The sequence below is a fragment of the Cornus florida genome, unplaced genomic scaffold (assembly GCF_030987335.1).
Source record: "Cornus florida cultivar Cherokee Brave unplaced genomic scaffold, ASM3098733v1 CherokeeBrave_3.0.0_Hap2_Chr10, whole genome shotgun sequence".
Lineage (NCBI taxonomy): Eukaryota > Viridiplantae > Streptophyta > Magnoliopsida > Cornales > Cornaceae > Cornus > Cornus florida.
Window position 1 is genome coordinate 85,158,405 of NW_026775580.1, and position 18,268 is coordinate 85,176,672.

Genomic DNA, 18,268 nt, shown 5'->3' on the forward strand with positions numbered 1-18,268 from the left:
TGAGCACATTTGTTCGCGAGACACTGATAGTTCTGTAATCCTTGAGGTGATGAAGAAAAAACCCACCATTAGAGGAGTTGCTCATTTGACCTTGAATAAACTTTGATCTGTTATGCACTCAATCAGGTTCCTCGTTTTTCTGCCACCCCTCTTGCCAGATTCTAGATAACTGGTATCAAAAGAAATTCAATAATTGCCGCCGCAAATACATCGGCTCCGGCCAGTGGACCAGTGAGATTTTGAAATGAAATTTCCTCTTCGTCAGTAAACCAAAATTTTGACTTCCATTAACCTTTTCACTGGTTATTCTCTAATTTCATTCTTTCCTTGCCTTCAGCCAATGGGTGGTAATAAGAACACAACGATTGTCGCTGAGAACACGGCAATTCCGGCCAGTAATAAATCTTCCAGTCGGGCTGGGATTGTTCAAAATCTCGTCAACGAGATCATTGCTACCGATATTTTCAGCACTAGTGAAGTGTTAGCCAGTGTCCTAGGTGCTGACTCCTCACCTAGAATCGGCCTTGCTCCAGCCTTCAGAGATAGTCCACCAACCTCACTTCTTCCCTACTGTCCCTTAGCTGAGGAGCAACTCCCATTTCAGCGCGAGTTCTTTAATCTTGTGGATTCTTCCAACCTTTTCAAAAATTGCCCGATCCCTCAAAGTGACTGGATTGATTGGGTTGATCAGGTTGAATCTCACTACGGAGCATTATGGAAGGAGGTCGGCATTTATGATGCCATCATTCTTTCAAAAAATCGAATCTCTATCGATAAGGAGGCTCTCGTCTCATTACTCTTTTTCTGGTCGAGTTCCACCAATGCCTTCCATCTTCGGTGTGGTATGATTGGCCCGACGGTGCAAGATATCTGTTTTCTTACCGGGCTCAGGCCTCACGGTACAGAAATAAATTCACTTCTCATCGTTCCTGAAGTAGTTTATGAATATCCAAAGAAACCTGACGCTTCTGAGCGCATTACTACCCATGGCCCTTTTATTAAAGCCAGCAAAGGTAAAGGAACTTCGGTTTCCATCGCTGAACATATTTCTTTCTTGGTGTACTGGCTGAACAGGTTCTTATTTTGCGTTTCTTCGCTCACAGTCACTAAGGAATTTACTCAATTGGCCCTTGCTCTTCACTCGGGCGAGAAACTTGCTCTCGCTCCTTTTTTGCTTTCTTATCTTTACCGTGGCATCGGGGAATATGTTGCTTCCAACTTCAAAACCTGTTTTGGGCCATTATGGCTATTACAACTTTGGGAATACGCATATTTCCCTGAGCTTTACCCCGATCTCGACTTGTCGACCGCTGTTCCTGTTCCCGGCTATCATTATGCACATATTCAACCAGGAAAAAGATCGTTCAAAACCATGTTCTCCTTTTTTTACAAACTCCCTGCATACCGGGCCAGTCATCTTTTCTTGCCATTCTCTCCTAGACCGAGGCGACCTTTGTGGCTTTTCTATCCCCCTGCCCAGGCTCCACCGAGTTGCCAAGACGAACATACACAAACCTGGGCCAGTTTCTTGATTACTAGGGACATCTCCTATGGATGTTCAAGAATGGGCTCTCCAAATAGTAAGTGTGGGGTGGAGTATTACAATCCCCCACAATTTGCTAGACAATTTGGTCTCACCCAACTCGTTCCACTTCCGCCTTTTCGATCTTTCAATACTTCTTTCTTGGAACGAGTAGTCTTCACCTCAAAAGAAACGGTGGATAGAGTATCCTCCCGGTTTCACCGTCTCTGTAACAAGTTCTCTTTGCAGCCATTTTTGGAAAATCCTGATACTTCTCCATCCTTTGACTACTGGTGGGGAAACCATATTGCGGAGGTTATGGTGGAGGATTCTCGCACTATAACAAATAGGATTGCCTCCATTTTTATTAAACCCCAGGGAGCCTCGACCAAGCCATCAAAAGGGATCAGTGTAGCTAATCCTGGTTCTCCCAGCAGGACGAAAAAATCAAAGTCATCCAAAGAAGGTACACACTCACACTTACATATATATAAATACCAAGTTCTATGCCTTGGATCATAAGAATATCTTTTCCTTTATGCAGCTGTTGACTTCTATGACCCATTGGGAGTTTCTGATCATGAGGCGGAAATGCCTGAGGCTGACGAGGAAAACGTGGTGCTCCCCAAGAGGCCTAAGGTTTTCCTTATGAACTCTTCAAAGCATAATCTCTTAGAACTTTAGCTTACTTATATGTACCACCTAATACCTCTTTTTTAACCTCAATGGTATTCCAGGTGACCAGGGCAGGGAAAGGAAAAAAACAGGTTACCTCAGTTAGGACCACCAACCCTTTACCTCTGATCGATGAAGAGGAGGAAGAAAATCCTGATCCCTTGATGCCATCGACCTTCTCAGTTGAGACAAATATCTCTACCAGCCGTGAGGTAACTATGCTTTGTTTTTACTTTCAGTACCAATGTACCTTGCCGATTCTAATGGCATCTTTATGAACAAGTTTCCTCACACTCGGCTAGGTCGTTGTCAAGAGATAGGATCAACATTTGTGATGACATTGCGAATGCTGATCACCCTCGCACTAGTGGAGTCGAGTGTCAACAAGCCACTACTCAACCAAACACTGTCTTTCATCAGTTTGATGGGGCTGAGGTGATTTTTAAGATGATCTTTCAGTACATCTCCCATATATCTTTATCAAAGTTAGGCATTCAGAAACATTCTTCTCTTGCAGGTTGCCCCGGGCACACAACCAATAGTTCCAAGCCCTTACTCTGCACCAGCGTTTGCTACCAGACGCACCTTTGGCCACGTGACTCGGCCTTCTCCAGTTGGTGTGAGTATTTATGACTTATTCTCTCATTCAAGCCTTGACTTGTTTTACCAAATTCCTTTCATTCGCAGGCTGGCTCAAATTCTCAGTCCCAACCGCCCCTTCAAACTTATAGCACGATCGATGACTTTGATGCCTACTTTTCCGAGATAGCGGCTGGGTTTGATCTAGATCCCTTGATGAGTGAGCCAGTTGTTGTGCCTACGTCTTCCAGTCGTCCGCCAGATGTTGAGGGGGCAAAAAGATTACTAGTCGCCGTCGTGTCCCGAGACCTCTCTGAGATGCCAAGTTTGGCTGCTGATGTAACTGATGCCATGTCTGTCTTTATAGATCATCATGACTTAAATCAAGAACAGATAAACCATCTTCAATCTGTCCAGAGTCGATTCCCGACTCTCGTCTCTGATTTTCAGCTCTCCTCTCAGAAGGCTAGTGAGCTGTCGTCTACGATCTATGAAAAGCTGCAGGAGCAAGAATCTTTGATTCAACAAGAGAAAGACAATGTTTCCCATTTTCGGACCTTAAAATTAACTCATGTTAGGGAAAGCCAAAGAGCAGCAGAGATCGAACGAGAGATAGAACGTCTCAAGATGGAGTTGACTGGAACTGCCCGGTCAAGAGAAGGACTCGCTATTCAGATGAAGGAGATTTATCAAAAGAATGTGGAAATTGATCAGCAGAGAGAATCGGTCTCAAAAGAAATTCCTCAACTGAGGGCTGAGAAGGCCAAAGAGGATGAAAAAATGGCCATGTCTAAGAAAGAGTGGGATGAGCTCAGGAGTCATTTTGTTTATCTGCAAAGAAAATGATAGGTAATGACTCTTATAAACTTTTGTACTCAATGAAAACAACGAATGAACTGCATGTCTCTATGGCTTCTAGTTATCTAACCATATTTGGTTTTATTCTCCATTGTCTCCCACATTGTAGGATAATAAGTTTTTAAGTATCGGCCATTAATCGGTCGAGGGTGTATTTCCCCGTCAAGATCTTGCAAATGATATGCGCCTCCTTTTAAGACTTTGTAAACCACAAATGGACCTTCCCAATTTGGTGACCATTTTCCATATTTTCGATCATTCACACCCATTGGGAGGACAATCTTCCAAACCAAGTCACCTTCACCGAAGATTTTGGCCCTAACACGCTTGTTATATGCCCTTGCTACTCGCCTCTTCTGAACTTGTATGTGGTCAAGAGCCCTTAACCTTACTTCGTCTAGGTCCTCCAATTCGACCAACATAGACTCATTATATTCAGCAGGGGTCAAATTGTTTTGCAATGCGAATCTCATTGACCGCACAGTCACTTCCATAGGCAAAACTGCATCATGACCATAGGTGAGCATGAATGGAGTCACACCTGTGCTTGACCGTTAAGAAGTCCTATATGCCCAAAGTGCTTCTGATAACAGTTCATGCCACACCCTAGGGTTATCTTCCACCATTTTTTCAATGATGCATTTTAGCGTCTTATTAGACGACTCGGCTTGACCATTTCCTTGTGCAAAGTGAGGGGTTGAGTTTAGGAGCTTGATCCCGTACTCTGCTGCAAATGCCTGCACTTCTTTGGCAACAAGGGCTGAACCTCGATCAGTTGTGATTGATTCTGGGATCCCAAATCTATGAATAACATGTTGTTTGATAAACCGAATCACATCTTCTTGGTGCACTGACTTCATGGGCACCGCTTCGACCCACTTGGTAAAATAGTCAGTTGCCACAATGATAAAACAATGTTGTTTAGAAGAAGGTGGATAAACTTTCCCTATCAAATCCATAGCCCATCCTTTAAAAGGCCATGGTTTTATGATTGGTTGCAATTCAATCGCAGGGGCTCTATGGATTGGCCCATGCCTTTGACACGCTTGACATCCTTTGGCGTATGTGATACAATCTTTAAGCATCCCGGGCCAGTAATAAGCGTACCTTCTAATCAGCCACTTCATCTTTATTCCAGCTTGGTGAGCACCACATATCCCTTCATGGGTCTCTCCCATTACTTTCATGGCTTCTTTCTTACTGACACACCTTAAGAGTAGGTCATCTTTAATGCTTTTCCTGAATAGGTCTCCATCAATCATCACAAACTTAAGAGCTTTGATTTTTAGCTTCTTGTCAGCCTTAGGGTCTGGATTTTTGAGAAAATCGACGATCGGTGTTCTCCAATCATCCTCTTCCATATCGTCTTCTACCTCGATTGTAAAGACCTCCGCCAACAATTCCTCCCTCGCCTTAACTGAGGGTAATGATCTTCTCTTTATTCTGATCAAATTCTCCATTATTCCTTCTGGCACCCTAACGCCAGATGTTATTTGAGCCAAATCATTGGCCTCTTTATTATGCAATCTATAAACATGCTTGACCTTTACCTCTGCAAATTCTTGTAGTAATTGCATGGCTATAGAGTGGAATGGTTTGAGGTGCCAACTTTGGCACCTGAAATTGCTGGACAACTGACCGATCACCAGACTTGAATCACCTATGATTTCAACGGTCTGTGCCCCCATCTCTAAGAGTATTTCAAGACCAATAATCAGAGCTTCATATTCTGCTTGATTGTTAGAACATTTGAAATCTAGAAAGAAAGAATATGTTGTTTTCCTGCCATTTGGTGCAATTATTACAACTCCAGCTCCCCCGACATCATTTGCGCTGGATCCGTCAAAAATTAGAGTCCAAGGAGTTAGTTGAATAGCACATAACTCCATTGCATCATAGACTCCCGGATCAACATCCAAGCATGGATGGTCAGCTAGGAAATCAGCAAGTGCTTGGCCCTTCACGGCCCTTTGAGGCACATATTGGAAACTGAATTCCATAAGGGCCAAGGACCACTTGCCTATTCGTCCAGAAATTATTGGACGAGAAAGCATATACTTAATTAAGTCAGTGGCACAAATCACATAAACTAAAACAGGTAGCATATATATTCTCAATTTGTGAGCAGCAAAATACAAAGCAAGACACATTTTTTCGATTGGCGTATATCGACGCTCAACCAGTGTCAAAATACGACTAAGGTAATACACCGCCTGTTCTTTCCCTACTTCATTATCCTGGGCTAACAAACTTCCGATTGACTCATCCGCGGCTGAAATATATAACTTCAGCGGCTATTTCTTCCTAGGTGGCATAAGGACAGGAGGGTTAGCAAGATATTCCTTGATTGATTCAAACACATGTTGGTGATGCTTTTCCCATCGAAAGTCTTCCTCTGATTTGAGCTTTAAGAGCGGAGAAAAGGTATGGATCTTTCCAGCACGGTTTGAAATAAACCTTCCCAAGTATGTGATTTGACCAATCAGTCTTTGTAACTCCTTCTTGTTGCGAGGTGGTTGAGCGTCGATGATCGCCCTAGCTTTATTCTTGTCGATCTCGATACCCCTTCGATGCACCAAGAACCCTAGAAAGTTCCCAGCTGTCACTCCAAAGGCGCATTTAAGTGGGTTCATCTTCAAACCATGGGTTCTCATTCTCTCAAATGATCTCCTCAAGTCGGCCAGATGTTTCGCCTTTGTCGCTGATTTCACCACCACGTCGTCAATATATACTTCCATAAATTTCCCAATCATGTCATGGAAGATTGCATTCATAGCTCGTTGATAAGTGGCTCCGGCATTCTTCAAACCAAAGGGCATCACCACCCATTCGAAAGTGCCTATGGCTCCCGGACATCTAAATGCCGTCTTGTTAACATTATCCTCTGCTATGAATATCTGGTTGTATCCTGAGTGACCGTCCATGAATGACAGAATCTCATTCTTGGCGGCCGCATCAATCAATTGATCGGCCATGGGCATTGGATACTCATCTTTTGGAGTAGCTAAATTTAAATTCCGGAAGTCTACGCACACCCTAATCTTTCCATTCTTCTTAACCACGGGAACGATATTGGATAGCCAATCACAATACCTTGTGGTTCGGATGAATCCTGCTTTGAGTAACCTCTCAATTTCCTCCTTCACTTTCATAGTCACTTCTGTTGACATACGTCTAGGCGCTTGCTTGAACGGTCTGAAACCTTCTTTTATAGGTAGTCGATGCTCAACTAGCTGCCTTGGTAATCCCGGCATCTCAGTGTAATTCCAAGCAAAACAATCCTTATATTCTCTAAGCAACGAGATCAGTTCAGCTTTAAAGTCAGGTTCTAGAAGATCACTTATGTAGGTTGGCCGAGGCTCTTCCTCTGTTCCCAAATTGATCTCTAACAAGGGATCCTGAACATCGGCTTTCAGATCCTCTAGCTTAGCTGGGGCTGCATCTAGCTCTTCTAGCCGAATAACATCTCGACAATCCCCTGACTCACCTTCTTCTATGATTTCGGCCATTTGGCCGACATATCACTCCACAACATTGCCCGTCTTTCGGCGAGATATGCTCTCAGCCGTGCCATGCTAGCTTTAAATGCTAGCATTTTCTCCTTCTCCTTTTGGGCTTGGTCCATTAATAACCTGTTGTTCATCAACTTCAACTATCGGCCTTGGCTCGCAGATAACACTTGGCCTCGATAGTTCCTTGAATAAATCGGATAAGTCCCCGTCTGTCAGATTTTTCCTCATCGTCGCCTTCTCAGGCTTGCCATACTTGTCACAACCAATAAGCCTCACAGGACCCATTTCCTCCTCATATAAAACTGCATCAGCCACATGGACCCGAGCTTCAAAAGGCTTATTATCTCCCCATATGACTTGGATTTCATCCCCATCCCAGAAAATCATAAACTGGTGGAGGGTAGAAGGGATGCAGAAATGTGGGTGTAACCAATCACGCCCAATCAAAGCGTTGTAAGCCGCCCCTGCGTCGACCACGAAGAAAGCAGTCATGGTCTTACATCTTCCAACTGTCATTTCCAAGGTGACTACCCCTCTGGTCCTGGCTCTGCCCCCCGTGAAATTACTGACTGTCAAGTCAGTGGGAATCAAGTCATCTTCCGTTTTTTGCAACAACCTCATGGTGTTCATCGGAAGGATATTAACCGCAGATCCATTATCTATCAGTGCCCGAGACACTGGCATCCCTTCTAGGAACACTCTGATATAGAGTGGTTTCAAGTGTTGAGACATTGCCGCAGAAGGCTTCTCAAAAATCACCCTAGCCGCCTGATCTCTCCTAATAGTCACTGACTCATCATCTCGTGGTTTAGCTCTTATCACAACGACTTTCTGTTTCTTGTCTTCGGTGATCGACTCAGATGGGTTCTCTATAATCTCCGGAACTTCCTGGCCTTCATCAGCTATCACCTCGACGTCTCCCTCCATGGCGGAGGGTTGATCAGGCTTAGCCTAAAAAATATGAGGCAAGGTAAGAACCATATTGCAATTCACAATTCCTTCAAATGAACCAAATTTGATACCTTTTGAACCATCATCCTGGTCATCCAGGTCGAGTTCGTCATCACCAAATCCTGCTTCATCTTCAGCTTCTTTCATGGAGGAAGACGCACATTTCTCTTCAGTGCATCCATTTCCGTCTGCACTATCTTCCTTGGATTTTCCTTTCGGATCACTTTTTGAATCTTGCTTGATAGGTTCTCTCCTAAGCAAAGTCACCTTCCCTGGCTGTGGAGCTGAATATTTTTCTTCCATTCTCTTTAACTCAGTTTTCATCCGCTGCCACCGTCTTACTTGAGTGCGAGTCATGAATGCTGGCGGGATATCCCTGACCCTAGAGAACTTTGGATGACTCACCCTTGACCATCGACCGTCATCAGTGACTGGTGGCTTGACCATCCTTTGCCTATGGTTTGGGTGGTTAACTGATGTCTCAGCCTGGCGAGCCACATTTGAGTCATGCTCCCTCGGCTTCCAGACAGCATGAGTAAGATTCCTTGACCAACTGTTGGAGTTCACTTCTCGCCTTCGCTTGTGATGCTCATTGGTATTAGACCTTCTATCAGGCCATGTTAATCGACTTGTCACAGGCACCCTAGACGAGGGTGACCTAGGTCTGTCTTCATGACGTGAACTTCCAGGACGTCCCCGAGTGTCGCTGTGGAACCTCTCTCGGTCCCTTCCAATGTCTGTCTTGCATTTAGGGCATAATCCTTGCTTGATCAGCGCTAGTTGAGCCTCCCGCAACACCTTTTCTAAGTCATCCTTAGACCTTGGAGTTTCCTTAACCATCGGCTTCTTTCCTTCAGCCTTGCTTTCTCTGTTAGCTGAAGTATCCTCAAAATCAATTCTTCTCCGTGGCCTACTGGCCATTGAGATTTCGACCATGTTACTGCTGACCAAGGCTGGGAATGGATCACTGTCAACGCTCATCACCTCTTTCTTCTTCTCCAGGAACTTCCATGCCCCCTTCTCGCTCTGTGCCTGAATCACATTACGAAAGACAACGCAATTATTAGTTGCATGATTCCAGGAGTTATGATATTTGCAATACTCTCGACCCTTGATTTCATCAGCTGAAGGTATTTTATGTACCCCAGTGACTTTGATAATTTTATCAGACAACAGGTGGTCAAAGATTTGCTCTGCTTGACTTATATCGAAAGCATATTGTTCGCCAGCCTCAAAGATATTCCTTTTGGCTGAAGATGATGAGGGTTGAACACCGCTAACAGTCTCTAAGGGCTTAGCTAAAGCTTTACATACATATGGTTTTTTTGAAACAATTTCAACAGCATCGACCTCTAGGTCATCATACACTGTATCAACCATGTGTATTTCATAATTAGGGTCCTTATAATAGGTCCCCCGAGAGGAGTTTTTCCTCTCGTTTTCCTCTCGTAAGATTTTTTCATATTTGGTAACCCTATCGGCTAATTGGAACAGATCTCCAAAATGAGTACCCTTGAACTTCTTTCATAATTCAAAGTCTAAACCGCTAAGGGCCAAGTTGACAAACTCTTCTTCAGGCAAAGTAAGTTGGCACCTATTTCGTGCCTTCTTAAACCTAGCCAAAAATGTCTCAACATCCTCATTTGGCAACTGATGGATCCTAGATAGGTCGGACATAGAGACTTCTGGTTCTGTCCTATAGAACTGATCATGGAACACATCCTGCATCTGTTGCCAAGTGTGGATGGAATTTGGTGGCAAGTTTAGATACCACTTGAAGGCAGTCTCAGTGAGGGTGTTAGAGAATAGCTTCATTTTATACCAATCGTTGTTGCTGAGTGGCCCACATTTTAATGTGAAACGGCCAATGTGCTCAAGAGTCGATTGGTTGCCTTCTCCTGAGAAAGTTGCAAAGTTTGGCACCCGAAAATTTTGGGGAAGATCCATCCGATCTATCCAGTCAGGAAATGGGTGCCTAAAAGTAGGTCGAGTAGCCCTTTTTAAAGCTGGTCCATACTGTTCTTGTATGACCTCAGCCAATTGCTCCCTAGTCATGACCATAGGCGGGGCTTGGTTCTGAAAAGGAACATTGGGCCAAGGGTTATGTCCCTCTTGCCCCCCTGGGTTCGCAGCCTGAGGTGGCAAGACTTGAGGTTGAAAATGAAGAGGTCGACCATTAGGTTGGTCATGATTCCTCCATCTTGGTTGTTGGTGACCATTCACTCCTTGCTCTACTGGATGGACTTGTGGTGGAATTGGAGCTACTGGTCGATGACCATTAACCATGGGATGTGGTTGGGCACCTCTTTCTGGTTGACCAACTTGTTGAGGAGGAAACTGGTCCACGGGTCTATCATTCTGGTTTTCTAACCTAGGCGGCTGAGCAATGACCTGCCTATCAATACGAGTCACTAAGGCATTAATCACCTCATTCAGCTGTTGGAGCTGAGTATTAGTCATGTGGGATGAAGCCACCAATGGCTCCATATTTTTGTTGATTTCCCAAGCGACTTGGCGTTGGGAAGCCTCCACTCTACTTTCAAATCGTGTCACCATATTGCTGACACTTTCGGCCGCCATTTGGTGGCTGGCCTGATGTCCCTCTTCATGCTCAGACCCGGAATCTTGCATGATGGGAGCAGGCTGATTTTCTTCCTGATCTTCCCTTTGAGGGTTAGCTTGTCCAGCTGAAGTTTGAGTCTGTGACCTAGTCTTGACGACCATTCACAAATAAAACACAGGTCCCACCGGGCGTGCCAAAGTTGTTTGGCTCACAAAGTGGTCTGAGGTCGCTAGCCAATGAATGGCTGACCTAGAACGCGGGCGTGCCAGAGTCCTGATGGACTCGAATATTTCTTGCCAAACTATTCCTATTGGGTCAGGTCACCGACCTAAGGTGATTCAGGCGAAAGTTGGAGAGTAGGAATGACCCTCTCCTTAAGGTTGCTATTGCCTTTAAGAAAGGACTTTAAACATTTAAGATGAGTATCAATTAAAAGCAACTTAAACTGAACAATAAATATACCTGAATCTGCAAACCTTTCTTCATTGAACTTGACTGATAACAATGATGAATGAATTACAAACTCTTGATTGAAATGGAAACTAAAGTATTGAATGCTGAAAAATAACTAAGTACTAAACTGATAGTGCTAAGCTGAACTTGCTGAAATAAAAGCTAAGTGATAAACTGAACTTGATGAGATAAAAGCTAAGTGCTAAGTGATATGAATGCTAAAGGTTGAACTTCAGAAATGGTCTTGGACCTCTTCCTTGTGATGCTTGAGTGGGTATTTATAGAGGCTTCTACCTGGTGTTGTCCCTTTCAACCGTTTCTCTAGAAATTGATTGGTTGTAAGCTGAAAGTGACTTTTCCTAACCACTAGCTGGAAAGGTTGACTAACTTGCACATCCCTCTATAGGCAGATACAAGTATGTCTGACATGGTATTTTTGACTAAATGGTGCCTATTCTTTCATGCTTGATGATTTTGGTCTTCAAGCCATTTTCAGCTCTCTGCACCTGTCATGTCTGGCTTGATTTGTACATTAGCCTGGAGTCATCTGATTACTGACAATCCTGACTTCCCTCATCAGATGTTGGTGAGAACCTTCCATCTGTAGTTCTGAACTTCTGACATTGTCAAGTTGTCCTTTTCTATTTGAAGCTTTCTTCAAACTTCTAGACCTGACTTGTTGGGTTCTTGAAACATTGGGATTCACAACCGGTCTTCATTTGAATTACCCCAAAGATTCCTCAAGTGATAATGACCCGAGACCCCTGATCATGACCATATTTGGTCATAAGTCTTGATCATGGCCATAGTGACTAGAAATCTTGGTTAAGATTCATGATCATGACCATTATAACCGAGAGTCTTATGATCATTGTGACCGAGAGAAATAACGATCGAGACTCTTGATCATGGCTGGTTATGAGTCTTTGGAGAGACTTTGGATTGTGACCATTATAACTGAGGGTCTCCTGACCATGACCATTGTGATTGAGAAAGTTGTGACTGAGAGTATTTTGGCCTAAGACTCATGATCATGATGACTGAGACTCTCATAACCATAGCGACCGAGAAGGGTTTTGGCCTAAAACTTATGACCATGAGACTGAGACTCTCATGACCAAGATGACTGAGAAGGCTTTGGCCTAAGACTCATGATCATGAGACTGAGACTCTCATGACCAAGATGATTGAGAAGGCTTTGGCCTAAGACTCACGATCATGAGACTGAGACTCTCATGACCATAATGACTGAGAAGGCTTTGGCCTAAGACTCATGATCATGAGACCGAGACTCTCATGACCATAATGACTGAGAAGGTTTGGCCTAAGACTCATGATCATGAGACCGAGACTCTCATGACCATAATAACTGAGAAGGTTTGGCCTAAGACTCATGATCATGACCATAGTAACTGAGAGTCATAACCATAGTGACTGAGACTCTCAATCATAGCCTGTTATGAGCTCAAAACCTCATATCAGGCTTAATGGCCTAAAAATTTCACTCTTCTTCATTCTCAGCCTTAAATCGGATCACCATGATTAGAAATTAATCTTTCGCCCTGATGATCGGACCTTGTAATTTCTGACCACGTGGCATGATTGCCTCGAATTATATTTTAGGTGTTAACACTATCACTTTCTACTTTGAAAACTATAAAATATATTAATGAATTATAACATTTGGTGATCAAGGTAATTCATTTATTTTAAGGTGATCTAATTATATCATGACACATTAATTATGTATATATATAATCTTTTTACTAAGAAAATCAACCACTCAAGCAACCACCAAATTCAAGAATAAAATAAACAATGTAACAAAAATAAGTGACATCAATGATTCATATGGAAATTAGAATGAAAAACCAAACTGATAATAATCTCTACTAATAAAATCAATATATTTTGCTCTCAAATTTTTGGGACAAATTAAGAAATTAAGAGAATTCAACAAAATAATAAATTCAATTGTTATTACTAAAAAACCCTTTCAAACACAGGTTGAAAATCGGATGCTATCTGAAAAATACCTTCCCAAATTACCTGAGAAGACAATCTCTCTCGTTGTTGTTATTTTATTCGCCACACCAATTATCTTTCTCATTCACTGTGCCACACGAATCACACAATTTTTTTAAATATATATTTTTTCTCCTTTTTGTTATGCATGTTTAACATGTCCAACTCAACAATACACACGCTCGTGACACGCTGCACACAGCTTCTTTTTTGTTCCCACTTAAGTCGCGTGGGTGGATTCCAAAATACATACATACATATATATATATATATATATATATATTTGAAAAATCATTATAATAAAATTGAACAGAAATAGCTACAAATTACAATTGTCCACGTTGTCATAGAACAATGCGGGTCAATCCCGATAATTTTGTTTGAGTTAGACAAATTCCTACCATCAAGTACTTTGGCCATGAAACAGGGGAAGTACAGAGAAAGAAAAATGACTACCGAGTCTATTTTAGTAAAAAGCCACAATTTTACTTTTTCATCCAAAAGTTTGCATCCGATGCACCTATATGGGTGTATTTTCTAAAAAGTCATTCCATTTTATAAAAATTTAAATAGTTGAGTAGTGCTTATATGTCCTTGCATATATGCTCAATGTCTTTACGTTCGAATTTCGTGTAGGATAAGACTTCTTTAACACTTATACTTAAAGAGGAGGAAACAATAGTGTTTTAGCCTAGACATGAAAAAAAATAAATGTACAATCCTCAAAAACAAAATTTGTATATATATCTTACAAAATAATAATTCAATCATCTTAACTAACTAATAACGGGTCATATAAGTATTCTTACGTCTTAAATATTCGGGTTAGTATTTGTTGGGTAGAATTAAAAAATAACAGTAAGTTCAAATTTAAATTTTTTTCTAAAATAATGATAAGTAAATTCATTATTTACGTGAGTAAGAGAGTTAGGTCACCATTAAAAATGGCAGCGTTATCACCATTTACTCACGGAAATTATGTGGGGTCAATAATTTTTCTAAAACTAATAAATTAAGAATGAGACATATGGTGTGAAAGGGACATGGATGTTTTTTTTGGGGTACGCAATACCAAGTTAGTGTTACTACTTGACCCCAACTTCAAAACAATTGACCTTTGAATTATTGAGCTGTGTTGGCCCCCTCGCTTTGAAGAAGAATCACTCTTATAGCGTGTGGAGAACATTCAATTAAGGTCCCAATCCCAAGTGTCTCTCTCTATTTATATTTAGTCAAGACAAATCTTGAGCATATTTATGAGAATTAAAATACTAAATCAAATAGTATATAGTACTGTTAACCCACTTGAGGCTTTTTATGCACGAGAAGCTTAATTAATATAAAATTAATGAAAAATGTTTCAATCAAAATGTCAGCTTAAACAACAATATTTGCCTTGTCTAATGGAAGAATTCGAAACACGTGCCACATACACACACACACACACACACACCGTGTCTTTGTCTGTAATGTATATGAAACATGAATCATCATATTTGGAGTCTTATTTTAGACCATTAACGACTAAAATTACGTCATTTGATAAATAAACCTAAGTCTGAATATTATATATATATATATAATTAGAACAGGCCCCCTACTCGGTTTTCACATGGCTACGGTCAATTCTCTATTCTCCCGTAATTTAGAATTTTTTAATTTAATAATATGCAAAGACCCACCACATGCATGGAAATTACCTTATTACAAGAAAACTTTGGTCTCTTTACTCCTATATAAGGACCATCTCCTCGAAACATTTCATATAACTTGATCATACAGTCCTTTATTTCCTTACCTAGCTAAAAGAAAACACAATCATCCTCTCTCTCTCTCTAGTAATTTTAATTTCACACACAATCTCTCTCTCTCTCTCTCCCCCCACACACGCATTTACTTAAGATCATGAAGGTTGAAGTACAGAAAAGATATGCCTTGCTACTTGCAGCAAAGGATTCTGAGTATGTGAAGGAGGTGTATGGTGGCTACTTCAATGTTTTTGTTGCAGCTTTCGGGGAAGAAGGCGAGAGGTGGGACTTGTTTAGAGTCGTTGAAGGAGAGTTCCCGGACATGAGTGAGCTCCAAAACTATGATGGCTTTGTGGTCAGTGGTAGCCCTTATGATGCTTATGGCAATGACCATTGGATTCTCAAGCTTTGCTTTCTCTTGCAAACCTTAGACTCCATGCATAAGAAAGTCCTCGGTATTTGCTTTGGACACCAGGTAATTCAAATACCACTACTTTTCACATTCTACATATTTATATTTGATTCATTGAAAATGAAACTAATCCATGGTTATATATATATAGGTTTTGTGCAGATCATTGGGTGGAAAAGTTGGGAAGGCAAACAGTGGTTGGGATATTGGACTAAGAAAAGTGAAAATTGTGAAAGATTTCTCGCCATGCGGTTTCCTAGAAGGGTCGGATGAAATCCCAGCGGCCCTTTCAATCATTGAATGCCACCAAGATGAGGTATGGGAGGTTCCGGTGGGTGCTGAAGTGATTGCATATTCAGATAAAACGGGAGTGGAGATGTACACTATTGGAAACCACATTCTAGGAATCCAAGGTCATCCGGAGTACACCAAGGACATTCTTAATAATCTCATCGACCGTCTTCTCAAAGCCGACTCTATAGAGGTACTAACTTGTTCCATCTCTTTCACTCCACTCAATTATAAACTTAATTTTCCATTTTTCTCATACAAATTTTTTGATTTCTTGATTCTTAATTACAGAAAAGTTTTGCTGAAGACGCCAAGGCGAAATTGCAGATAGCCGAACCGGATAGGAAGTGTTGGGAAAGAATCTGCAGAGGCTTCCTCAAGGGGAGATGGAATTAACTAGCTTGCAAGCTAATTAATTGCATATATAACCATACTTTAATTATGTACTCTCCTTTCAGCTCTTGTTTTGTACTTTTACTGTAACCAACTTGTTTATATAGCATAAACAAGTCCCATACCATGTATACTCTTTCATCTGATAATGAAGAAATAAAATTTGAAAATTTCGTTGTTTCTTGTAATATATAACGTGTGTCTACATCTCAAATCTGCAAATTAAATTTCAGCAACTTGTTCGGATATTTGGATAATATGCGAAAATTAACATTGTTGTATGAGAGGAAGGACCAGTCTGTCCGTAATTTGATACAGAATATTTGTTGTCTCAAAAGGGACTTGAAGCATAAAAAAATTCTACTCTACGATGTCAAGGATTGAGACATGTCATAATAATTAAAGTGGGTTTCATTAATTGAAGTAGGTATTTGACTTAGTAACATAAACATTCAATTCAGTTCACTATATATGTTAAATCTCATTCAAAATTTCATGGAAAAATAGTTGTTCACGGTTTATCTAATTGACATGAAATAGTTTTAATGAAAATTACTTACACTTTATTTTTTGTAAGTTCAAATGTCACTACGATCATTACGTTCAGTGATATTGTTATTTCTTATCGAATACGGAGTACAAAATTGTGACTGAGATTGCAGCAGGTTAGGCACAATGGGGACAAACCCATTCTAAGGGGACCTATATTGCATAGAAATCCACAATTTGGCAAGATTCTATGTATCTGTGACATTATAAAATTGCACGACTTGACAAATATATTGCTGGAGAAGATTGGAACCTCATTCTTAAATATAAGGAATAAGATCTCTCCACAACAACGTTTGAGAATTTAATTTACAAAAGTATGCATCAACCCATATTCGTCTTTTCCCTTCTTGTGGCCTGACCATCTTCTATCCATCGAAGATCTGAGATGGTATAGATGTGGCTGCAAATGGGACAACCTTTTTAGTTCATTAAACATTCAGGTTTAGGCCCAATTACAAGATATTTCTCGCTCCTAAGATTAACAAATTTAATTTGCACCCGAAAACTAACCAAGCTGTAGGACGTGTATTATTTGGAGCCATTTTCGAAACTCGTCAACATCATTTTCCCTTCCCTTTAATATCCAACTTCCTAACCCCCACTAAGCCATTGTCAAGTCCAAAAAACAAAGAAAAAAGAAAAATCGCACCGGTCCATGCAAGTTAAATTCTCTTGTGAGTTCAACTAAAAATGATGATAATTAGTATTTCAAATGTGATGGGTCTCAGCTGATAATGATGAATCTCATTTAACAATGACAATCATCATCATTAATTGTGCATCAAATTACTTTATTAGACATAATACAAATTCATGAGTTCCTTCCAAGATCTTAAAATCTAACGGTTAAGAATTATGATAACATAGACGTGTGATATAAACAGACATTATCTGATGGGAGGCGTGATCTGAGACTAGCAATTATTAATTAATTGACTTATTTTTCAATTTGCTTATTTTAACTCCATAACATCATAAATATATAAAGAATTTTATTTAATTTATGTGAACATACAAATACGATGTACTATCATAACAAAAATGGCTTTGATATTAGTAATGGCTGAAACAGCTTCACTATTGATTGAGGGATGGATGCATTAAGGGCTCGCAGCCGTCTGTTAATATACAAAGGGAAAATATTTCAAACTTAACAATAACTTACCATTACAGAACTAGAATATTATGAATATATAATTTCTTTTTTGTCCTTTTTGGAATTAAAATGTAAAGTGAAAAATTACAAATTAGATATTTTGGAGTGTAGATGTATAACAAGAAAAAGTGCTATTTTATGCATTTGTTTGGGGGAAATAAATTTTTTTTTGAAAAGTGAATTTCAAATTTTATATATAATATGAACAGTATTATAGACCCATAAAGATAATGAGCCAAGAGAAAGACAAACATTTGCATCCAATAGAATGACACATGCTATTATTATTATTATTTAAATATGTTAAAGAATTAAATTTTTTTTTAAAAAAATCTTAATTTTCTCTCTTTTTATATTTAAAAATAAAAATGGATACATGTTATTCTACCGTTATGCAGCATATGTGGTGTGGAAGAGATTCCTCAATGGTATGGCGGCAAATACTGCTTGTCATGATATTATTGTGCTAAACAAATGATACATGAACCTTGCAAGAGACAAACACCCTCAACTTCTCATTTATAAAATCAATTGTAAATAGTAAAATAAATATACAAAAGTTTGTCAAAACATCGACT

General features: G+C 40.4%; 2 protein-coding genes across 2 annotated transcripts; one reads left to right on the forward strand and one right to left on the reverse strand.

The window, feature by feature from the left end:
- Nucleotides 1-4,188: 4,188 nt before the first annotated feature.
- Nucleotides 4,189-5,784, reverse strand: LOC132278037 (uncharacterized). The gene has a single exon (XM_059779869.1). It carries the CDS (start codon nucleotides 5,782-5,784, stop codon nucleotides 4,189-4,191), a length of 1,596 nt encoding a protein of 531 aa, XP_059635852.1.
- Nucleotides 5,785-14,899: 9,115 nt separating this feature from the next.
- On the forward strand, nucleotides 14,900-16,162 carry LOC132279604 (gamma-glutamyl peptidase 5-like). The gene is made up of 3 exons (XM_059781625.1): nucleotides 14,900-15,361; nucleotides 15,450-15,782; nucleotides 15,881-16,162. The coding sequence occupies exons 1-3, from the start codon at nucleotides 15,044-15,046 to the stop codon at nucleotides 15,983-15,985; spliced, it is 756 nt and encodes a 251-aa protein (XP_059637608.1). The 5' UTR covers nucleotides 14,900-15,043; the 3' UTR covers nucleotides 15,986-16,162.
- The last annotated feature ends 2,106 nt before the right edge of the window (nucleotides 16,163-18,268 follow it).

Coding starts and splice junctions, on each gene's coding strand:
- LOC132278037 (XM_059779869.1), bottom strand. CDS start 5,784: ATGTGTCTTGCTTTGTATTTTGCTGCTCACAAATTGAGAATATATATG.
- LOC132279604 (XM_059781625.1), top strand. CDS start 15,044: ATGAAGGTTGAAGTACAGAAAAGATATGCCTTGCTACTTGCAGCAAAG. Junction 15,362..15,449: donor GTATTTGCTTTGGACACCAG/GTAATTCAAATA, acceptor ATATATATATAG/GTTTTGTGCAGATCATTGGG. Junction 15,783..15,880: donor TCAAAGCCGACTCTATAGAG/GTACTAACTTGT, acceptor TCTTAATTACAG/AAAAGTTTTGCTGAAGACGC.